Below are 24593 nucleotides of genomic sequence, written 5' to 3'. Positions count from 1 at the left end.
GAAAACACAAAAAAAAAACAACAAAAAAAAGAGAAAATAGCATGCTTCGATCTGCATTCAGACTCCATAGTTCTTTCTCTGGATGTGGATAGCATTTTCTATCGTGAATCTTTTGGAATTGTCTTAGATCATTGCATTGCTTAGAAGAGCTAAGTCTAACAAAGTTGGTCATCACACAGTGTTGTTACTGTGTACAGTGTTCTCCTGGTTCTTCTACAGATGAAGAAACTGAGGCAAACAGGGTTAAGTGACTTGCCCTGGGTCACACAGCTAGTAGGTATCTGAAGGGAGACCTGAGTTCAAATCCAGCCTCAGACATTTACAAGCTGTGTGCCCCTAGGCAAGTCACTTAACCTCTCTCCATCTTAGTTTCCTCAACTGCAAAATGAGGATAATAAAAGCACCTACTTCTCAGGGCTCTTGTGAAATATCTGTAAAGTGCTTAGCACAGTGCCTGACACATAGTAGGTATCATATAAATGCTTATTCACATTTCTCATTAGGTGCACATTTCATTAAGAGCACTATATTATGTTAGACAGTAGAGGAGATGCTAAGTTTAGATAAAGGGCAGTCCCTACCCTAATGGCTGTCACAGTCTTGTAGGGGAATGAGACACCAACATAGATAACTGCAATACACAATAAGACAGGGTACTATGTGATGTGCTGACATGGTGGGAGGAGGAATAGTTATCAGCAGAGGGATCAGGATCAACTTTCTGGATGAGAAGGAGGTAACGGAGTTGTGCTTTGACCGAAGGATAAACATTGAATGGGCAGAGAGTGGAAGGGATGATAATTCAGGCATAGGGAACAGCAAGGGCGGTGGTAAGGAAGCAGGAAAATCCAGGGTATGTAAGAAAATAAAGAACAGTCCATTTTAGCTGGAGCAGTGACATAAGGATGTGAAGGAAGTGTGGTCCCGTAAGATAGAGGGATATAACAGTCCTCAAATATCGGAAGGCTGTGATCGGGGCCTGCCCAAGTCTCCTCCAGGCCCCATACCCTAGCTCCTTCTTTAAACGCCACATCCCTCAGCAGGGAGTTCATTGGGGGCAGAGACTTTTTAAATGTGGTCATTGTACTCTCAGTGTTTTGCACTAGGTAGGCACCTCCTAAATGGATTCTTCCAAATCTGTTGGATAACATCCATACATTTACAACACACTTTATAAAATTACCCTTCCTTTCTCTGGTCCTCCACTGATCTCTTTGAAGCTTTATGATAATACTCCAGGTTTTCATCTCTGGGGATGGCGGGAGAAGCCCTTGCTCCTGCATTCACTTCCTTAGGAAGATACATGGATCTTTAACTCACTCCTCAGTCTGTCTGTCTAGATTAGAAGTTTTTTTCCCTGATGTGTCCTCCTGGGGTCATATGCTCGTGCTCGCTCTCTGTCTCTCCCTCTCTTTCGGTCTCTCTCTGTCTCTGTCTTTCTGTGTATCTCTGCCTCTGCTGTCTCTGTCTTTCTCTGTGTCTCTGCTGTCTCTGTCTTTCTCTTTCTGTCTCTGTCTCTCTCTATGACTCTGTCTCTGCTTTTTCTGTCTCTATCTCTCTGCTATCTCTGTCTTTCTGTCTCTTTCTCTGTCTTTCTCTGTGTCTCTGTCTGTGTCTGTGTCTCTGTCTCTGCTATTTCTGTCTCTGTCTCTGTCTCTCTGTCTCCGTCTCTCCCCCATTATCTTTTGCCTGACTCTCGACCTTCCCCAGCTCTGCTGCCTTTCCAAGCCATGCAATGCTTTCTGGCAAAAACCCCTCTGCTGGATGGGTTTAAATCAGTTGATTTAAAACAGTTCCCTCAGTTTATTAGCGGCTAATGACCCTGGTGGCTCCAAAGGAAATGGAGTTTAAGCACCTGTTCTGCTCAGTGCACTTTGCCCATCTGCCGGGGATACTGAGAGAAAACGCCATCCGCTGCCCTGCGTTAGCTCCCTTCAAAGCAGTCACAGGTAAAGCTGGGCTGGGCTCTGTCCAGCCAGAGCTGGTGCCTTTTGGCCCCTTCCCTTCCAGCTCCTTCCGGCCCCGTGGCTTCTCATGCTGCTTGGATAAGCAGGGAGCCACAAGCCACAATCCTCCCCATAAAACGGAGAGCCACCGAACTTTGCTGTCGGCCCAGCTGACCCACAGGCATTGCTGTCTGACCTACCGGTGCACTCCAAGGACCACTGAGCCTAGTCTCCTGCTCTGTAGCTGACCCCTCCTGTGTGTGTTTGCCCCCTCAGGTACTTCAGCTGAAGCATCAGCTTCTGCTCCAGCCCTCTGTGTGTGTGTATTTCTGTTTCAAGTATGTTTCTTGTAAACAATATATTGTTGGATTCTGGTTTCTAATCCAGTCTACTGTCCGCTTCTGTTTTATAGGTGAATTCATGCTATTCACATTCATCTCTATGATTACTAACTGTGTACTTCCCTCCATCCTATTATCTTCTATTTATCCTCCTGTCTTTTCTTTGGCTAGGCAATCGGAGGTTAAGTGACTTGCCCAGGGTCACACAGCTAGTAAGTGTCAAGTGTCTGAGGCCAGATTTGAACTCAGGTCCCCCTGACTCCAAGGCCAGAGCCCTATCCACTCACCACCTACCTGCCCCCTTCTCTCTCTCTTTTTATGCTGACCCTTCTCTAAAGTCTGTTTAGCTTCTGACCACTGCCTCCCTTAGTCCACTCTCACTTTTATCATCCCCCCATCCCTTTCCCCTTGCTCCCCCAATTACAACATGAGTAAGGATGGTCTCACTTTTCTAGCTGTATTCTCTAGCTCTTAGCACAGTGATTGGCACATAGCAGACATTAAATAAACACTTTTTCATTCATTATTGGGGAAATAAGACAGATATACAGGTTATTCAATTTTCATAGGACCTTGGGCCTCAGAGGCCATGTAGCTCAACCCCACCACTCCATTTTACAGAGAAGAAACTAGGGCCAAGGAAGTTAAGAGACTTAGGGAGCTAGGTGGTACAGTTGATAAGAGTGGGGGACCTGGATTCAATAAGACTTGAGTTTGAATCCTGTCTAAGACATTTACTGACTGTATGACCTTGGCAATTCACTTAACTTTCTGCCTCAGTTTCCTCAACTTCAAAATGGGAATAATAATGATATAGACATAAAAATGGGGATAATAATAACTTCTACCTCCCAGGGTTGTTGTGAAGATATAATGAGATGATATGTGTAATAAGGCACTTTGCAAACCTTAAAGCACCACATAAGTTCTAGCTATTATTATCATTATTGTTCAAGGTTACTAAGGCAGTAAGTGGCAGAGGGGAGATCTGAACCCAGGTCTTCTGCGTCCAAAGCTCTTTGCACCGTACCGGGTAACTGTAACCTGCATCAGTGCAGTAAAGGGGTTTTTAACCATTTGTGGGTATGTCCCAAACTCTTGGCAGTCTGGGCAAGCCTGTGGACCCCTTCCTAGAATATGGTTTGTTACCTACATTCGTAATTGGAAAAAAATGCTATAAATTCACTTAGGGGTCAGTGAAAATAAAGATGTAATTTTGTTTTCCCATTTAAGTTCACAGGCTCCCTGAAATTTACCCCAAAACCCCAGGTTAATAGACTTGGAGTCAGGAGAAATCTGTCTTTGGATCACAGAGTCATAGCGCTGCATCTGGAAGGGACCTCAAGTGAGATAATATTTGTAAATCATTACAAATAATAATTTGGTACTTATCAGGCATTTAATAAATACTTCTTTCCTTCATGGAGGAAGGGTAGTTTTTGAGTTGAGTACAAAGGGGTGGATGGGGATTCTCCAGGCAAAGGGGCATGTTCCAGGAATAGGGAACTGAGGCAGGAGAGCACCGGGTGTGTTGGCTACCATGGAGTAGCCTGGGTTGGCAGGAGCTGTGTACATGCAGGACAATGATGTGAGCTAAGGCTAGAGAGCAACGTGGTACACTGATAGGAGCACTTAATTTTGAGTCGGAGGACATGAGTTCAAGTCCTGTCTCAGCTAGTCTCTTAGGGCCTCAGAAGGGGTTAGACTAGAGGACTTCTAATGTCTCTTCCAACTGTGAGCTAAAGGTGGCACCAGGTGGTAAAGAGCATTGAATGCCAGGATGAGGTGTTATTATACTTAGTAGACCATAAGGAACCACTGAAGATGTTTTAAAATTAATTTGTTATTGTAAACTTTAACTGTTGACCAAAAAAATAAAACATAAAATAAAGAAAAATTATACATAACCCTGGAGGATGGATCAATCAGACTGTTAACTGATTGGGTATGAGAGGGGTGGAAAAGAATTCCAAAGTTTCGGCCACAGATTCTTTGGCACAGAAAGGCGCCGTAGGGCCTGAGACACTGAAGAATTACAGAGCCTCACAGGTGGATGATAAATGTATGCTTTTTTCCTAGTCATTGAAAAAGATAACCAAGGACAGATCCCTGGGATTTTCCGTTAAAGCCCTCCTATCAAGGTGAAGTTGAGTTGGTGATAATTGTTCCCTATTGGATTTTAATGGCTTCTCTTCATTGGCTGGCCATTCATCCATTTCCAGGTCCTCCTAATCATCCTGATATCTGACCCACATTTCTCCGTCCTGTTGCTGAGCACAGCATGAGAGATTTTGTCAGATGCGAGGCTGAAATCTAGGTTAGTGGGCTGTTCAGCACTCCCCCTAGCTGCCATTTTGGTAACCTTGTCAAAAAGGGAAATGAGGTTAGTTGGGCATGACCTCCTTGTTCTCGATGGAGCTGTGCTGACTCTTCTAAGCTCCCCCTCTGAGGATGGAGCCTGGGAGATGCATCTGGTCTGTCACTGCCTGTGCTGGGTGACTTTGGATGGGGACAGAGCCTACTTGGATCCTTCATCCATAGAGGGTGGCTAGTGATCTTTACTTCTTCATCTCTCCTTTGAAGGACTTTGATCTCCCAACAAGAAGGCCAGGATGACCCAATCAGTGCCAGGCTTGGGAATCACAGCCCAACCACCCTTGGGCAAACCTCTTGCCCTCTGCATTCAAATGCCCATCTCCCTAGGCAGTGGCCTTATAGTGGCCAGAGGCACATGTGGTGGGTCTGTAGCAGGGATACTGAGCCTTTTTTTGATGTCAGCAAGCATTTATTAAGTACTTACTATATATCAGGTTCTATGCTAAGCACTGGGAATGAAAATATAAACAATGTCCCCATCCTTTCAGGCAGGCTGGTGAAGCCTGTGAACCCCTTCTCAGAATGATATTTTTAAAAGCATAAAATACATCGGATTTCAAAGGTAACCAGTTATATTGAAATATTTGTCAATTTTTTTAAGTTCATGGACCCCAGGCAGCTTCCAGACTTTCCATCTGGGTGGAGTGTTGGGGTAATAGGTTAAATCTGAAATCCATCCAGGAAGAGTTTAGATAAATTCATGGATAATTGTTTTATAAGAACTTAAAAAAAAAAGAACCTCTTTATTTATTTTTAGCATTCATTTAAAAAAAATCTTGAGTTCTGAATTTCTCCTTCTCACCTCTCCCTCACCCATTGAGAAGGCAAACGGTATCAATTATACATATGAAATGCAAAATGTGTTTCCGTATTTCTAACAACTTAATAAAGAAAGTTAGGCACGCTCTTCGCTCTTACTTTTCCAGTTCTGTCTGTCAGAATTCCCCTTCCTTTTGAGGCCCAGATCAGTTGCCACCTCTTCCAGGAAGCTTTCCCTGCTTCCCCATCATCCTCTCCTACCCCCAAAGCACCTCCTTTGCAATCTCTTGCACCAATAGCCACAGTCTACCTTTTAGTACAGTCATCTGTGTACCTGCCTTAGACTCTAAGCCCCTTGAGGCCAGGGACTATGACTTGGGCATCTTTGTAGTCCCACAGCACCAGCCGAAGGCCCTCTACATGGGAGGAGTAAGTGGCTTACTGTGTAACCGCTGACGGGCCCTTTCCTCCTCTCTGGGGCTCATAGAATTAAGAACCAGAAAGATTCTTTAAGATTATCTAGTTGAAATACAAGGTTCTAAGACATCTCCAAAAGTCTCATGATAGAAAATGCTATCCACATCCAGAAAAAGAACCATGGAGTTTGAATGAAGATCGAAGCATACTATTTGCTCTTTTTTTTTTTTTTTTTGCTTCTGTTTTGTTTTGTCTCCTCTTTCTGGTGGTTCCTCCTCTTGGTTCTAATTCTTCCTTACAACGTGACTAATGTGAAAATATGTTTAATGGGAATGTATACGTAGAGCGTATATTAGATTGCATGCCATCTTGGGGAGGGAGGCGAGGAGGGAAGGGGAGAAAATTTAAAACTCAAAAGCTTATGAAAATGATTGCTGAAAACTAAAACTAAATTAATTAATTTTTTAAAAAATTATCTAGTTGCAGAAGAAGATGCCCCAGAAAGGGGAAGGGATTGCCTGTACGTAGTCAATGACAGATCCAAGATTTCAGAATCACAACCTTTGACCCCAAATATCCAGTGGTCTTTTCCCTACCCTTCTCTGCCCAGTGAAGCAGCTTTTTTGAAACTTATTTTGTATTGAATGATGTCTCTCAGCCCCCACGTTTGGAATACTAGGGCTGGACCATGGCCTTGGTTCCATCCCTTAGGATGTGTGTGGAGCAGAGAGAGGGGACTAATAGAGGAATCCAGTCCTTCTCCAGATCAAATTGCTGTTGAAGGAAAGGAGAGGGTCTGGACTTTTTACCTGGCTAGCTGGAGACAGGAGCCACGAGAACTGGGAGGTGCTTAGTCCCACTCTGTGGGCCTCCGTTCCCCAGCTCTTTTTTCTTCCCTCCTCTTTTTGTCCCACTGGCAAGACCCGTGCTCAGGCATCAGCCTCCCCTCTCTGCCCATGGGTGAGTTTCCGGATCCTGGAAGACTCTGAGAAGCTTGAGTTTGACTTATGAAGAAACTGAGGCCCAAAAAGATGAAAGACTTGCTAAGGATCACATAGAGCCAAAATCTGGACCTGGGCCCTCCAGAAGGGATGGGCATGTGTGGTGGCCAGGGGTACAGAGCTTGAAGCTCGGCTCAGAGTTGTTTGGTGGTTAGTTTCAGAGCCTGCTGGCCAGCCAGAGATCCACCTGCGTCACTGACCTTCAACGGAAGCAGATTGGAGAGCTGTGCGCTCGGAGGCTTCAGAGGTGGGATACGGCCAGAGCCAGGCCCATCACCTGCGTCTCTTCTTCCTGATCCTTACCTCCCCCTTTCTCTCTCCCTCCCAGTGTCTCTAATCCTTTCCCCCTTTCCTCCTGTAACCTGTTTCCTTCATCTTTACTCCTCTCCTCCTAGCCTGGTTAAGAGGGCCAGAGGAGTTGGTAGAATAAGGTCCCAGAGGAGTCCCTGGTCTTACTGGGGAGACATGACCCTTCCCTGAGGGAGCCCTTGGTTTGAACTGGGGAACTGTTTTGGGAGGGAGGAAGGGATACTACAAACCTGCCCTTAAGTTCCATCAGAACATTACTCCCCTGGTACTGTTCTCCTTTGGGGTTGGTAGTTACATGGGTATGTCTGTGTCTTCTGCCACGTCATTGACTTTGGGGGATCCATAGTTTGGGGTGGGGTGGGCCGAGCCAGGTCTTTAGGGTGTTACTCTTTTACAGGATGCCTGTGCAGTATGTCATTGGTGAATGGGATTTCCAGGGCCTCACTCTCAAGATGGCGCCTCCAGTCTTCATCCCACGGCCTGAAACTGAGGTAGGAAAGCTGTCTGTGGCCATGAGGCCAGCTCTCCTTGGTGGGGGGGAGGTTTGTTGTGGAAGATCCGGTTAACGTTTGCAGTGGAAAAGATACTTGTTCATTCATTCACTTATTCTGTGAATATGTGTTCATCATCTGCTATGGGCCAAGCCATGAGCTGGGTTAGGTGTAGAAGAGGATGCAAGGATGAGTAAGGCATGGTTCCTGCCCTCAGGATGCCCATAGCCTAGCAGGAAAGACAAACTGTCTGTGTCATTGGTAGTTCCTAGGAATCTGTGCCAAGTGATAATGGGTTATAGCTTCTGTTTATGGGGAAGGAAGTAAGCATTTATTATGCACCTACTATGTGCCAGGCACTGTGCTAAGCACCGACAACCTTGTGAGGTGAGGAGTGCAAGGGTTATCCGTAAACTGTAAACTGAGGCACAGAGGTCATCAACTTCCCCCACGGTCACACAGCTGGGAAGTGTCAGAGCTGGGCTGCCAACCCAGGCCTTCTGATTTCCAATCCTGTGTTCCTTTCCACTGGGCCACACTGCACATGGAGGTAGATAGTAAGTGATTCAGGAATTTAGGGGCAGGAGGGCTCATTGAAGACTGGGGCTATCAGCAGAGCCTTCTTTTCTCAAGGGTAAGCATCCCAAGTTCCTTTTTGTTGTTGTTCAGTCGTTTTCAGTCGAGTCTGAGTCTCCATGATGCCATCTGGAGTTTTCTTTTTTTGCTTTTTGGTGAGGCAATCGGGGTTAAGTGACTTGCCCAGGGTCACACAGCTAGTAAGTATCAAGTGTCTGAGGGCGGAATCTGGGGTTTTCTTGACAAAGATGCTGGAGTGGTATGTCATTTCCTTCTCCAGCTCATTTTACAGATGAGGAAACTGAGGCGAACAGAATTAAATGACTTGCCCAGGGTCACACAGTAGTAAGTGTCTGAGGCCAGATTTAAACTCAGGAAGATGAGTCTTCCTGACTCCAGGACCAATGCTGTGTGCACTATGGTGCCACCTAGCTGTTCCAAGTTCCTTTAGCTAATCCTTATATGACCCAGATTCTAGAACAAGCCTCATCCTTATCTATGTACTTTGTTTCCCTGTTAATTCCAGCATAGGCTTTTGTCTTGTACCTGAGGCAGCTAGGTGGTGCCACAGTGCATAGAACTGTGGACCTAGAGTCAGCGAGACCCGAGTTCAGATCCAGCCTTAGACACTTACTAACTGTGTGACCCCGGGCAAGTCACTTAACCGCTGCCTGCCTTAGTCTCCTTAACTGTAAAATGGGGATAATAATAGTGCCTACCTCGAAGGGTTGTTGTGAGGATCAAAAACACATAGCACAGTGCCAGACACATAGTAGATGCTTAGTAAATGCTTATTCCCTTCCTTTTCTCATATTTCCCTGTATGTTCAATGACTTAGAGTCCTGCACATAGTAAGTACTCAGTAAATATTTGTTGAAGCTGCCCAAAAGGACAACAATGATAAAATCACAATGCATTTAATTCAATTCAACGAAGATTTACTAACTTCCTGCTATGTACAAGGAACACAGTGAAAAAAGGAAGAGATCCTGCCCTCCAGGAGCCTGTAATTTGCTGGGGGTGGGGGTAGGGGTTCAATGATTGCACAGATAAGTAAACAAAATTACATAGAAAAGAATTTCAAGAGCAGCGAACATTAACCACTGGGAGGTTCAGAGTCAACATTAACCACTGTGGGTTTCATAGTTAACATTAACCACTGATGCATTCAGAGGCAACTGTAACCGCTTCGAGGTTCAGGAAAGGTCTATAGGAGTACCTAAAAGCCCTTGAACTGGGCCTTCAGGGAGCTGGGAATTCTAAGAGACAAGGAGGAGGAGGAATATGCCAGGCGTGCTTCATCGCCTCTACAAAGACCTGGAGGGTAGAGATGGAATGTCGTGAGCAGGAACTAGCAGGCTGGTTTGACGGGAACAGAGAGTACCTAAAGGGAAATGAGAGCAGATAAGACTTGGCTGGGACCTAGATTGTGGAGAGCTTTACAAACCAGGGGGAGAAGTCAAAGATTTTGTCCTAGAGGTTCGTCAAAGGGAGCCTCCAAAGATTCTGGAGAAAGGGGAGCGACGTGGTTAGATCTGTGTAAGAGGAATGTCAGCATTAGGCAGCTATGTGGAAAAGGATTGGAGAGGGGAGAAACTGGAAGAAGGGAGATCAGTCAGGAGACGGAGAGGTGACGAGAGTGGATCCAGGTTGTCACTAGTCAAGGGGATCCAGGAGTGATGGTAGACCTAGAACCTAGAAGTGGTGGCATTTGAGTTGGGCTTTAAAAATGGATAGGGGGGGCAGCTAGGTGGCACAGCGGATAGAGCACCAGCCCTGGATTCAGGAGGACCTGAGTTCAAATCCAGCCTCAGACACATAACACTTACTAGTTGTGTGACCCTGGGCAAGTCACTTAACCCCATTGCCTAGACAAAAAAAAATGGGTAGGAATCCGATAAGTGAATAGGGAAGACATTCTAGCATATCTAGGGACAGGGCATGTTCAGGGTGCAGAGAGCTATCCATTTGGCTGGGATAGAATATGGGGAAGGGAGCAATAACTTTTGAGGTGGGAATGGTCCCATGTTGTATAGGGCCCTGAACACAAACAAAAGAGATTGCACCTTGCTCTCCAGGGTAGGCGTTAGGTAGTCATGGAAAGGTTTTGCACAAAGGAATGACATGACTGATCTGTGCATGAGGAAGCTAATTCTGGCCAAGTGAATAATGGAAGGATAGGGGGAGGAGCAGTGGGTGAGCAGGTAAGGTGGAGGCAGGAAGCCCTGCTAGCTGTTGTAATAATCCGAGCAGGAGGTTTTAGGGCCTATATATTTTAAAATTTTTTTTAGTATTTTATTTTTCACCAGTTACATGCAAAAACTTTGAGTTCCAAATTCTCTCACTTCCTCCCCCCCAACCACCCTCCATTGAGAAGGCAAGCAATTCAATGTGGGTTGTACATGTGTAGTCATGCAAAACATTTACATATTAGTCATGTTGTGAAAGAAAACATAGACCGAAAAAAAAAACCACTTTAAGAAAAATAAAGTTAAAAAAAGTGTGCTTCAATCTGTATTCAGACACCAGTTTCTCTTGGGATGGATAGCATTTTTCATCATAAGTCTGTCAGAGTTGGCTTAGGATAGCTATGTCATTCACAGCTGATCATCTTACAATATTGCTGTTACTTCGTACAAATTATGTTTCACTTTGCATCAGCTCATGTAAGTCTTTCCAGGTTTTTCTGAGAGCATCATTTCTTATGGCATAATAGTATTCCATCATAATCACATAGCACATTTTGTTCAGCCATTCCCCAATTGATGGTCATCCTCTCAATTTTCAATTCTTTGCCACCAAAAAAAGAACTGCTCTAAACATTTTTGTACATAGAGGTCCTTTTCCTTTTTTGTTTTTTTATCTCTTTTGGGATACAGACCTAGTAGTGGTATTGCTAGGTCAAAGGATATGCATGGTTTTATAGCCCTTTGGACATAGTTCCAAATTGCTCTACAGAATGGTTGAATCAGTTCACAACTCCACCAACAGAGCATTAATATTTCATTTTCCCCTCCAACATTTGTCATTACCCTTTTCTGTCCTATTAACCAATCTGATAGGGATGAGGTAGTATCTCAGAATTGTTTTGATTTGCATTTCTCCAATCCATAGTGAGTTAGAGCATTTTTTTCATATGGCTATAGATAGCTTTGATTATCTGAAAGCTGTTCATATCTTTTGATCATTTGTCAACTGGGGAATGGCTCTTATTTTTATAAATTTGACTCAGTTTGCTGTATGTTTGAGAAATGAGACCTTTATCAGAGAAACTTGCTTCAAAATTTTTTTCACAGTTACTATTGTTAACTGTATTTCTTTTAGGGTCTCTATTGGGGTGGCATCAATGAAAGTAGAGCAATGTGGTAGGGTGGAATGGGTACCTGCTTCAGAGCTGCCTAGAGCCGAGTTCAAATCCTGGCTTAGCCATGTACTACTTATATGACCTCGATCAAACCATTCACTTCTGGATTTCCATTTCCTAATCTGTAAAATGAGAGGTATGTACTAGGTGACCTTCCAGCTTTTAATCCATAATCTGATAATATGCTTCTGATCATTGGTTTATGGATTGGGAACCAGGTACCTCAGGGGCCATCTTATTCATTTTATGATTGGAGAAATTGAGGACTAAGAAAGTTAAGTGACTTGCCCAAGGTCACACAGATAGCAAATATCAAAGGTAGGATCTGAACCTAGGTGCTTGAGAAAAGAGGCAAGATTGGAAAAATGTCAGGGTAGAAATGATGACTGTACATGAGAAATGAAGCGGCAGGAAGATGATGCCAAGGTTTTGAACATCTGGGCCAATGTTCTCAATAGGCACCTCTGAGCTCTAAAATTCTGTGATCTGAGGCTATTTTCTCAATGTCTACAGTGAAGAGTGGAGTGACTTTACCCATCCTGAACCTATCTGGCAAATGTGGATTGATGATGACCGTGTGCTACCAGCAGAGGGCACTCTGGTCCCATCCATTCAGCTGCCAAATTCTCTGTGAGAGATGAATGTTTCTACTTCTAAGAATTATTTTTCTTTGGTTTACTTATTAAACCCTTAATGAAAGAGGGGAGGAACTGAGAACAGTAGGAGAGGTATGGATTATGAGAGGGGAGGAAAGTCACCCCTCCAGGACTGTGATGGGGCGGGCGTCTGTCCACTCCTGAACACAGACATAAGTAATTAAGGTCCCTCCTTGTATGTTGTCATCAGGGAGCCGCATGACAATCCCGGGGAGAACATTAGTAACCTTCGCTCTCATCTCACTAGTAACTCAAAGTTTCTGAAGTGCACCCCCATAACAGCACCAGGAAGACAGGCCAGATCCCCATTTTACAAACAAGGAAACTGATGCTCTGGGGCTTGCCCAAGGACCAAGAAGGCATCAGAGCTAGAACCAAAGTTACAGCTCCTGTTCTCAGGTTCCACTTTCCCACTGGGCCCTCTTTGTGCCTGTGGGTAGATGATACATAGGGACACAAAGCCGGCCACCTTCCACTGAGGCCATCCCCAGGCACAGACTGACCAAGTGGAGTGAGGCAATCTCGGTTATCCTGACCTGTCCAGGAAGTCTGATGCATAGAAATGGCCCCAGTCCCCCATGACCAAGGACAGGGTATTGAGAAACATCCTCTAGGGAAAGGAACATGATGTCATGGAAAGAGTGCCGGGCGCTGGGTCCCAGGGTGACTGCTTACTCCTTGAGTGGCCTTGGGCAGGCCATCTGACTTCTGTGAGTTTGTTTCTTCACCTGTAAAACAAGGGCATTGGACTAGAGGATGTCTGAGCCCCTATTTCATGACCCTCAGAATCATGCTTCCTTTACATACTCCCGTATTTTTCAGGTCTGCTGGGGGAATTTTGTGTAAATTATCCTTTTGCTTCATTTTGTGGCCCAGGGGAGGCCTCTTTATGACCCTAGCTTGAGCCTCCCTTGGGGTCAGGCTGGACACCTGTTGGCAAACCCAGATCATTGACAACAGACGTCACAACATGGCGGAATGAGTTCCATTCTGGCCACTGTGTTTGAGGCTGGGCTCTGCTGCTTACTCTCTCTGAGAACACACGCAAATCGGTTTTTCCCCCGGGCCTCAGTTTCCTCATCTGTAAAATCTGTGATCTTCTGAACTCCATAGTGTACTGGGGAAGGATCTTGCTCCTCTGAAGTCCCTTGGTATCCCAGCCCTTTCTTCTTGACTGGGAGGTAGCAGAGGAAGAAGAGGCTAAGGCAGGGCAGGGCTGGACTGGGGCCAGGCAGGGTAGTCCTCAGTGCATTAGCTTCTAGGAATGTGTGTTTCTGGAAAAAGCCTCGCACACAAACATTCCCTGGAAGATCTGGGTGAGGTACGGAGAACTACAGAATGGCAAAATTCAAGTCCTCCCCATCCTTTCCTAGTCCTTATCTCCACTTCTTCCTGACCTCAAGGATTGTAGAATATTAGCTGGAAAGGCCTTTGAAAGTCCTTTAGTCCTGCCTGTCTTATTTTACAAATGGGGAAACTAAAGCTAACAGGGGAAAAAACTTCTTCAAGTTCACACAGGCAGTAACTAGAAGAAAGACCCAAACCCAGGTCTTCTGAGGGTTCAGATCATAGTATCATAGATTTATAGCTGGAAAGGAGCTTAAAGAGCATTCCAGCGCCTTCTTTTTATAGATGAGGAAACTGAAGCATAGAGACATTAAGTGACTTGTCCAGAGTCACACAGCTAGTGTCCATGGCAGAATCTGAACCCAGATCTTCCCAATCCAAGTCCAGTGCCCTGTCCACAATATCATGTTGTTTGGAACTCCTAGCTTGGTTTGCTATACTACATTAGCCTTCCTTCTTATTCAAAGATGGATAAGAGGTTGAATTTCTTACTTTGGGGTCTTTTAGCATAGATCCCCAACTCTCTCACATATATTTGGGAAAAACCTAAAACCAAATGGGGTTGGGGAGTGGGGGAATTCTCCCTCTTAATTCCCTATCCCTTCCTTAGCTCTGGTTGCTATAGAAACTTGAAATGTATGAGGAAGAGTTATCCACCAGAGCATAAATGGTTCTCTGCACTTAAAATGTCTCAGATGGGTCATTATTTCCCCCATTATAGAGATGAGGAAGTTGAGGCTCAGAATGGACCATGTCAGATTTAGAGCAAAGCCAGGACCAGTCCAGCTTTCCATATCCTTCTTCTCGTTTGATCCTCAAAAGAGCCTTGGGAAGGAGGCAGGGTAGGCATTATTTTTCCTCATTTGACAGGTGAGGACACTGAGGCCCAGAGAAGGGGAGGTGGCTTGCCCAAGGCTTCTTCCTTAGTTGTCCGGAGACGCTGTACTGAGATAACAAGTTGGTGATAGAACAGGGACTAGTAGCCAGGCTGTAACAGCAGGGATGGTTTGGGATCATCAGGGATTGGTAATGAGGGCACCCTTCTCTTCCATGGTGAGTAGAGTGGGGCGCCTTCCTCAAAACCACAATGGACTTTTTCTGTCTGGCTTGCTCCTTCCCCCTCCACCAACATTACTGTGCTCTGAGGAATTGAATTCCTCTGGTTCATGGGGGACCAGATCCTAGCCCCAGAGAAGGCTGGTTGAAAGAACACTGGATTTGGAATTACAGGTCTCGGGTTCAAAGCCCAGCTCTGCTACTGACTGCTACAGTCAAACTGTAACCCAGTCCCTTCTGCTCTGCAGACCTCAGTTTCCTCCTTTGTAAAATGAGGGAGGGAGACTAGACGACTCCTAATTCCCCTTTCCATCGTCAAGGCAGCAACCTCAAGGTGAGATGAAAGATGTCTCTTTGGCTCTGCTCATGGTTTCCGGCTCCTGGGGCCCGCTGCTCAGCTACAGTACACCAGCCATTTCCCGAATGCATCTGGGCCTGCCGGGCAGAGCCATGCATGCATGCAGCCGGTGGGTGGAGATACAGGTTGGGGTGGGGGTGGGGGTAGGGGCATGAAAGGCTGTGGTTTGGATGCTGGAAGGCAGTGTACTAGCTTTCACTTACAGCCACAGTTCTGAGAAATAGAGAGATAGCAGGGCCCGTGAGAAGCCATGTGCTACTGGGGGTGGGGAAGGGAGCAGCATCTCAGCAGAGGGATGATAGGAGGGGCAGAGGCCTCCAGGAGCCGATACCCGATACCTAGAATCAGAGAGGACGTGGGCTGTGGTGGGAAACAGGAGGGTGGAATGTCTGCACTTGTATACTTTTTACCCTTGGTGGGGGGGAGGGGGAAATAGCACTCATGATCAACTTGGATGATGAAAAAAGATAGGGGTGTGAGTGAGAGTGTGTGTGTGTATATGTGTGTGTGTGTGTGTTTTGTATCCCAGCTGGAGAAGCTAGGAGACATGAGGCTGGAAGAAGGCTGTCAGGAATGGCCCTACACCATGCTGCTTCTCTACTGAGCTGCTTTCATGGGGTCCTCTGGGTGACCCTCTCCAGAGAAACAATTTGCCTACCACTGGAAGGGACCTGGCAGATTATCTAGTTCAACCCTCTTGTTGTACAGAGAAAGGAAACTGAGGCCCGCAGAAAAGATAGGACGTACCCAGGGTCACAGAGACAGGTATCACAGAGCTAGAATTCGAACTCAGACCTTCTGACCCCAAGTCCAGGATTCTTTCCACTCTACCATAGGGAGCCTCGTCTCTGCTCTGTCACTGAAGGGCAAGTCCTTCCATTCTTTGAGCCCCAGTTTCACCATGTGTAAACTGAGGTGCTGAGGGTAGCTCTCTAAGGCCACTTCTAGCTCTAGTAATACTGTTATAATAATACTGGTGGCACAGTGGGCAGCTGGGTGGCACCATAGTGCACAGAACACCCTGCCTGGAGTCAGGAAGACTCCTCTCCCTGAGTTCAAATCCCACCTCAGACACTTACTAGCTGTGTGACCCTGGGCAAGTCACTTAACCCTGTTTGCCTCAGTTTCCTCCTCTGTAAAACGAGCCTGAGAAGGAAATGGCAAACCACTCTGGTATCTTTGCCAAGAAAACCCCAAATGGGGTCATGAAGCGTCGGAAACCACTGAACAAAATATGATGCCGTCATAACTCATATTAATATTGGGCTTTAATGATTCAGCAAGCATTTACTAAGCTCCTCCCAGGTGATAGGCACTGGGTATTCACAGACAGAAACTAACTAGGGCCTGTCTTCCTGGAGCTTCCACTCTACTGGGGCAATAGGGTTACCTCTTCAAGTGTGGGTAGAGAGAAGCTCAGAGGTGGGAGGGACCTCACGGGGTATCTGGTCCAACTGCAGCTGAGCTTAATCCCCCTGACTCCACGGGCCGGACAGGGGCCATCCAGCCTGTGTTTGAAGAGCCCTACTGACGGGGAGCTCAGTGCCTCTCCCGGCCGGCCGCTGGGGCCAGTACTTTGGGGCAGCGGCAATTGCTAGGAAGTGGTTCCTTTGTATTCAGCTTATACCAGTTTCCCTAGACGTGCACCCATCGCTCCTGGTTCTGAACTCAGGGGCCAAGCAGAATGAGTTGTATACATCTTTTTCACGGTATCCCCTTCAGATACTTGGTCTCTCTATCCCCGTTAGAGTGCTGTGGAGGGTTTTTTCATTGGGTCAGGGAGGAGTTTGGACACAAGTGAATCATTTTTTCTTGCCCTTTACTAAAACTCATTTCTCTCCTTCCCTATATTCCTAGAGAAATACTACCCGTGTTTAAGTACAAGGGAAGAGACTTAATGATAACAGGACCAAAGTCATACCCTAATAGATTTAGAGCCGAAAGGCTCCTCAGAGGCCGTAACTTCCAACCCCTTCCTTTTATAGGTCACCTCTTTAGAGCCGGAAGGCACCTTAAAGGTCATCTCAGAAGCAGCTGATGGGGAAGTAGATAGAGCACTGAGCCTGGAGTCAGGAAGACCTGAGTTCAAATCCAGACTCAGACTCTCACCAGCTGGGAAATCACCCTGGATAAGTCACTTAACCTCTATCTGCCTAAGTTTCATCATCTGTAAAATGGGGATAATAACAGCACCTACCTCCCAGTGTTGATATGAGGATCAAGTGAGATAATATTTGTAAAAGGTGCTAAGCACAATGCCTGCCATATAGTAGATGCTATACAAATGCTTATGTTCCCTCCCCCTCCACTGCGTCAAATCCAACCCCCTCATTTTATAGATGAGGAAACTGAGGCACAGTGAAATTAAATAATTTGCCCAGGGTCACACAACTTGTGAATATCGGAGGCAGGATTTGAATTCAGGTCTTTCAGACTGACTCCGGTATCCTGTCTGCTAAATTATTCTTGCTTCTCAGAGCTGAGACTCAACACCAAGTCCCCTTACTTCCCAGTTCAGTGATCTGATACAATGTATTCTCCTGTTGAAGCCTCAGTTTCCTTATTTGCCACTGACTTTTTTTTTTTTTAGTATTTTAAATTTGTATTTACATTGTATTTTTTTAAAAAATGTGTATTAATTTCAGGTCTTTTGTTTTTCATTCCCTCTATTTCCCAAGATGTTCCACCTCTGCCCGCTTCCCTTCCCCCCCTCCCCACCTTGGCAGACCCTTCCCTTATAACAAAGAATAAAAAAGGAGGGGAAAGCAGGTCAGCAAAACAAAAAGCCAGCCAAGGACCACAGTACTCCCAGTCAGTCGCCAGCCTCTGCAGAGGAAGGTGGGAGGTGTGATCCATCATCTCTTTTTCAGGTCAGCCTTTGATTTTCTTTGTGACCTTGGTCAGGTCTTGGCCTCTCAGGACCTCCGTTTAATTGTCAGTTAAGATCAGTGGACCACTAGGTGGCACCATAGTGCACAGAGCACCAGGGGCCTGAAGTCAGGAAGCCTCATCTTGAGTTCAAATTCAGTCTGTGTGACCCTGGGCAAGTCACTTAACCCTGTTTGTCTCAGTTTCCTCATCTGGAAAATGAAATGGAAAATATTGGCAAACCACCTCCAATGGTCTGTGAGTCTATTCAAGGAGGGAGGAATGACTTCTACTGGGAGAGATCAAGCAAGGTGTTATCACTTCAGCCGGGTTTTGAAGGACAGGAAGAATTCCAGTAAGGAACAACTTGGAGGGAGATGTGTGTTCCAGACATGGGAGGTGGGGGCAGCCTAAGTAAATTCATGTAAACAGGGGACATCAAGAGAAGATCAGACAACCAGGTGATAGCTGGAACAGGAGGTGTTTGAAGAGGAGCTCTAGGGAATAAGTTGGGGACAGGATGTTGGAGCCTTGAATGACAGGCGGAGCAGTTTGCATTTTGCCATAGGCAGTGGGGAGCCACTGGATTTCTGGGGAGCAGGGGAGTGACATGAGCAGGCCTCTAAATTAGGAAGTTACTCTAACAGCCCATGCAGGATGAATGAACTGGAGGGAAGAGAATGGAGGCGGTGAGGCCAGTGAGGACACCCTTCCCAATATTCCAGGTAACAGAGGAAGAGGACCTGAGTTGGGGAGGTGATGGTGGTATTTAAGAGAAGGGACATGGGAGAGAGATTTCAGAGGCTCTGGGCATCTCTCCTTAATTATAGTGTTTCGAGGGGTTAAAACTCAGGCAGGAGAAGTAGCCTGTTTTAGGAGCTGGGATGAAATGTTTCCTGGGGGGAAATAGGTTTGTAGGTTCTGTGGGAATCTGAGAGGCATGCTCTGGGCATTCTGGGACCCCCGCCATGTTCGGGACTCATATTCTTAGGTTCAGAGGCACCCATGCCCCGGCCTTTCACCTGAGGGCCCTGGTATCTTAAGGGGAATCTTCCCCTGCCCATAGACAATCACCTGTCTGTCAGCCTGGCCGCAGGCACTTAGGAAGCCCAGTGTCTGGATGTGGAAACCAGGCATCCTGAGACTCCCAGGAGTCCACTGGCCCATGTCTCTCTGGGCCTCTCTTCTCCATCCCGGAGGCTGGCGGGCTCAGCCCAGAGTTTTCAGAGGCAGAGTTGAGGACAAAGGAGAAGGGGAGATGATGGCTCCCCTCCAAAACAGCCTCTCTCTCCCCTCTCCGAGGTCACCCTTTTGTTTCCACCATAATAGCTGGTTGCCGTGGAAATGTGGTGTGGCCAACAGATGGAGAAGAGGCAGCTGCCCCAGAAGAACAAATATCCTGTTTTTGCATACAGTGGCCCTGTGCTGCACCCCTGACAAAGAGATAAAGGCTGGGATGTGGGGGAGGGGGTCCCCCCACCCTTGTTTCTGAAGTGAAAGTTGGTGAAAGTTTCCCACAAAGTGTGGGTTGCCTTCAGACCCTCGAGAAAGGGAGGAAGTACAGCCGTGGAGCCTTTGGCAGCTACTGGTACTCAGGCTGCATCCCCCACCCTGGGACCGAGACTGACACTTCCCCCCTACTCCCTGGAGCTCCTAACCACATGTGTACTGATATGACAGCCTTTACACCAGCACCTCCAGAGACATGCACATTTCCCTGTTTGCCAGTCAGGAGGAGAATCAACCAATATCGGTGACTGAGCTTACTCTAGCTCATAATTGTAATATAATAATTAATAATAACAGTGTCTCTATTTCTCCATCCCCTCAAGCCATGCCAAGTGCTTTCTTCACTGGCAAGCCTGAGATACAGGTAATAGCCCAAGTATGATTATATCCATAGAGGTAATAGCCCAAGTATAATTATACCCATTCTTCAGATGATAAAACAGTGTCAAAGGTGAAGCAGTGGCAAAGTAGTTCAATAGAAAGGGTGGTAGATGTGGGATCAGGGGACCTGAGTTTGAATCCTGGCTCTGCCACTTAGCTGTGTGAACTTGGGCAAGTTACCTGGCCCCTGGGTTTCTTTACTTGTACAATAAGGGAGTTTGGACTCGGGGATCTCTGAGGGCCTTTAGAATCCTAGGTTGATGATCCTATAAAGGGATTTTCCCCCAAGTCATACAGCTAGGAAGCGTGGGAGACGGTGTTTGAGTTTCAGTACAGTGTTCTGTCTCTCACACCCCCACTGCCTCTGGAGGTGGGGGTGTCGTTAGCCCAGCACTGAACAGTATGGGAGAATACAACAAAATCAGCATATGCAGACCCTGCCCTTTTAGAGCTAAATGACAACTACTTTCCCCCACCTCGATGCCTTTGCTCACCCCTTTTTCCATTGTTTGACATTGAGGCAGGATGGTACAGTGGAAAGAGCACAGTAGTGAGAGGGCCACGGTTCAGGTACCACCTGTCACTGCTGATGTGACCGTGGGTGAGTCACTTCATCTCTCTTGGCCTCAGCACCTCATCTGTAAAATGAAGGGTCCAGGACCAGGACTCTTAAGGCCCCTTCTAGCTCTAAATCCATGACCCCGGGAGTGCTGGGTTTATCCTCAACAGATGTGTGTTGGAATGCTAATCTTACTGCTCTATCTCTGTGTGACCTTGGACATGTAACATCTTGGTGCCTTGGTTTTCTCCTCTGAACAGGAGGAGATGGCACTCGCTGCTATCTGAGCTCTCTTCCATGTTTAAAGCTTTGCATGATCCTTCTCCGCTTCTTAACTCATGCTTAATAACCTCAGTGACCCCTTCTGTTCTCTCCCTAAGCCGCACTCCCTGATGCCCAGGACTAATCTCTTCCTTCAAAGCCCCTGTTCTGTCTCTCTCACTGGGCTGTGAGCTCAGCAAAGGCTGAGTCGCTTTCCCATTGATTATGGGTCTTCCCCTCTCATGACAAGTTGAATGGAAGCTTGGATGAAAATGAATTGTATCAGTTTGAGTCCCCCAGCATCACTGTCACATCTCAGAGCCCATCAAGTCCTGGCTGGTTACCTCCTTTAAGCCAAAATTCCCTCCGTGTCCAAGATGGGAATTTTAGGAGGGTGTAGCCAATTTCTACCTTGATTCAGGGCCTCTTTTGAATAAAGACTGATTTCTTCTCCCTGTCCCATGTGTCTTAGGGGCAGAACGGCATTTCAGATTTCATAACATTGGGTTTAAAGTCAGTAAGATATGAATTCAAATCTGGCCCTGTCAGACACTTACCAGCTACGTGACCTTGGTCAATTCACCTAGCCTCTGTTTGCCTCAATGACCTCATCTATTAAATGAAAAGGTTGAACTAGATGGGTCTCTGAGGTACCTTCCAGATGTAAATCTACCATCCTATGATAAGTACACTATAGATGTTCCGCATCAGGGAAAGTCATGGGAGGTCATGGAAGCCTGCCTAGAGGAGGTACTATTTGCCATGGGCTTTAAAGCATTAGTGGAAAGAGGGAAGGAAGAATTGGTAAAAGGATTGAGCAGAGGCATGGAGATGGAGAAGTACAGGATGATTTTAGTTGACAGAGTGGTCCAGTTTGTCTGGAATATTGAGTTCCTAGAGGGGAGTCATGCCAGACAAGACCAGAAAGTTAGGGTGTCAGATTTGGGAAGGTCTTGAATACCAACCAGAAAAATTTGAATTCCACTCAATAGACCTTAATAGGGAGACTTTGAAAGTCTCTGAATAATGGAGTGGTGTGATGAGAGCTGTGTAGGAGGAAGATTCTTGTGGTGGTGGTCAAGAAGACAGATTGGAGTCGGACAGAACAATGGTGGTAAGGCTGACAAAGAGATGAACATTCATGGACATTCACATATACCTAGGGGGATTCCTTCCCTAGCCACACCCTTTGGGGATGATTGGAATAATAATAATAACAGTAACGATTGTGATAATAATTACCATTTACAAGGCTTGCAAAGGGATGTGTTACTTCATGTGATCCTTTCAACAACCCAGTGAGGTAGGTGCTATGATTATTCTCATTTTACAAAAGAGGAAACTGAGGCTGTACCCAGTTAGTGTCTGAGATGAGATTTGAACTCAAGTCTTCCTGATTCCAAGTCCAGTGTTCTTACCTACTATGCCACTTTGTATTGTGCAAATATTCAAAACCAAACTGGTATGAATTGCAGTGGAAAGAGAAAGCCCTGGACTGTAAGCCCCAGTTTGCTTAACTGCAAAATGGGATGGCATAATTCTTGTCCTGCCCACTCCCTGGGTATTATGAGGATTAGAGGGCAGGATGGTCAGGACAGAGCTTGGAAACAGGAAAGCCCAGGCTCGTACAGGCTGAGAAGTTGCCCTCTGCCATCCCCTCTGTCCTGTAACCTTGTCATAGTTTACATTCTCTTTAACAGCCCCAGTTCTAAGGCTATCTGGCTTCCTAAAACAGTCAGCATCCCCGACCTGGTAAACATTTTGTTGAATGAGGTTTTCATTGTCATCAGTGACCCCTTCCCCTTTCCCCCTTGACTTCCTCAGCTGTGGCTTTTCTGCATTTCTGAGGCTGCAAGATTGAAATCCAGGCTAGGTCAGGGAGGAGGAGAGGGGCAGGGCGAGCTTTGTGTACATGACCGCAGTAGGTACCAAGGGCTTCCCTGGAAGTATCAGTTCTCAGAAATGAGGGGGCCCAAACCACAATGCTGGCTCACCAAGTCCCTGCTGCTCCCCTGAGCCTTCTCTGCTGAGCATGCACCCCACCCCCCAGCAGCCAGAACAACAGATGCCTTTCTCTGCACACCTTTCCCTTTTTCTTAGTCTTAGTGATATTCCCACACACTCTATAGCCTTTGGAGGTCATATAACCCATCCACCTCAAATCAGGGGGAGAGCATTGAGGTCCCAGATTGGGGAGGAGTCTTACACAAAGTCATCCAGTTGATAATTTGCAGACCTGGGATTTGAACCCGGATCTTCTCACTGTAAATACAATGTGCTTTCCTCATCACCACATTTCCCCTCCCCATCAATAGCAATAATCTACTCTCTGTCCCTACATTCTTTTTTTGCAGGGGGAGGAAGGCGGGCAATCGGAGTTAAGTGACTTGCCCAGGGTCACATAGCTAGTGAGTGTCTGAGGCCAGATTTGAGCTCAGGTCCTCCTGACTCCAGGGTCAGAGCTCTATCCACTGCACCACTTAGTTGCCCTTCTGTCCCTACATTCTCGAGTATAACAGACATTCCTTTGCTAGGCAACTTGGCAAGGGCTTCACCTTGGAGAGCATTAAATACTGAGTCAGGAGCTTCAGGTTCAAACTTCCCTGCTAGTTAAGGGCTATGGAACATTAAACAAATTCCTTTCACCTCCATGGACTTTCCTATCTCTCTCTGTAACATGAGGAGCATGGCCCAAAGGATCCTGGAGTTATCTTTCACTACTGACATTGTCTGTTCCAAGGTCCCTACCAGCAGTCCTCTAAGATAGTAGTAAGACTTTGGAGCTGGTGGAGAAGAAAGCACTCTGAAGGGTTTGGTAGACATAAGGAGACCAGCTAGGATGTAGTGGAAGGGTCTGTTTAGTTCCCAATCATCAATACATGGCATTCCAAGCCTTTCCAGACTGGGCTTTCTAGTGACCTGGCTTTGGCCTCCATCCCTGGGAGTCTCTGAGGGTGCACGTGTAGCCAGCCACAGACCTCCCTAGGAAGTGCGGTTTAAAAGGCTCTGGCCCTGCTTGATGCAGAGGAGTGACCCCAACACCCCAGCTGAAAGTAAGTTGTCAGCTGGAGATGAGTACTGGGCAGGGTGCCACTGCCCACAGGGCCTCAGGGTTGCATTTACTCCAACTGTACCACCTGCTCAGGGTGCCCTGGTTTTGCCCAGCGGACTAGTACCATGTCCCCCCCTGGTGTTGCTACTGTGAATTTTTCTCTCTCACCAATTGGGGAACTCCACAGGTAAAGATGGGCAGTGACAGGTCAGAAGAGCTGTGAGAACAGAAAGAGAGAAAGAGTCGGGGATAAGAGATGTTGTGGAGGGAGAAATAAGGAGATTCAGTCACTGGTTGGACATTTGGTGGAAGGGAGAATGAGGAGTCAAGAAAGGAGAACCTGCTGTCACTGGGGGAAGCATGAGTAGACAGCAGTGAATCTGAAAAAGATCTGGTGGTTTTAGTGGACCACAAGCTTAATATGCATCATGTATGATATGACTGCCAAGAAGGCCAATGTTGTTGTGGTATATGATTGTGATGGAGTACCGCTGTGTTATAAGAAATGATGAGCTCAGTGATCTTAGAAAAACATGGATAGACGTGTGTGAAATAAAGAAGACCAAAATGAGCAGAACCAAGAGAATGTGCTATACGGCAACAGCAATATTGTTTTAAGAACAACTTTAAGCAAATAAGTAATTTTAACTATTCTAAATATTCAAATTAACTACAAAGGACACATGAAGGAACATACTATCTGCATCCAGAGAACTGATAAATAGATGTATAGAATGATTTTACATATATATGTGTGTATATACACACATATCTGTGTCTAATAGTAGCCAGCTTGGGGCGTGGGAAGTGGGGAGAGCAGAAGGAAGGGGAGAAAAAAGAAATTTATGTGATAACTTTATTACATTTTTATTTTATTTTTTTATTTTTTTAATTCTTTTTTAAAAAAATTTTTATTAATTTATTTTTATTTATCAATAATCACTTTCATATGCTTTTGAGTTTAAA

At 46.1% G+C, this 24593-nt stretch overlaps 1 protein-coding gene across 1 annotated transcript in view; it reads left to right on the top strand.

Annotated features, from left to right (window-relative positions):
- The window catches only part of HEMK1 (HemK methyltransferase family member 1), a 38631-nt gene that overhangs the window by 5320 nt on the left and 8718 nt on the right, over window positions 1–24593 (top strand). Inside the window, exons 3-4 of the mRNA XM_027837284.1 lie at window positions 6996–7087; window positions 7547–7691. Coding sequence (XP_027693085.1) covers window positions 6996–7087; window positions 7547–7691 — 237 coding nt within the window. The remainder of the gene's footprint in view (window positions 1–6995; window positions 7088–7546; window positions 7692–24593) is intronic.

Source organism: Vombatus ursinus, unplaced genomic scaffold, assembly GCF_900497805.2.
Source record: "Vombatus ursinus unplaced genomic scaffold, bare-nosed wombat genome assembly UNPS02014820.1, whole genome shotgun sequence".
NCBI classification, from domain to species: Eukaryota; Metazoa; Chordata; class Mammalia; order Diprotodontia; family Vombatidae; genus Vombatus; species Vombatus ursinus.
This window is presented reverse-complemented; position numbering and strand designations above follow the sequence as displayed.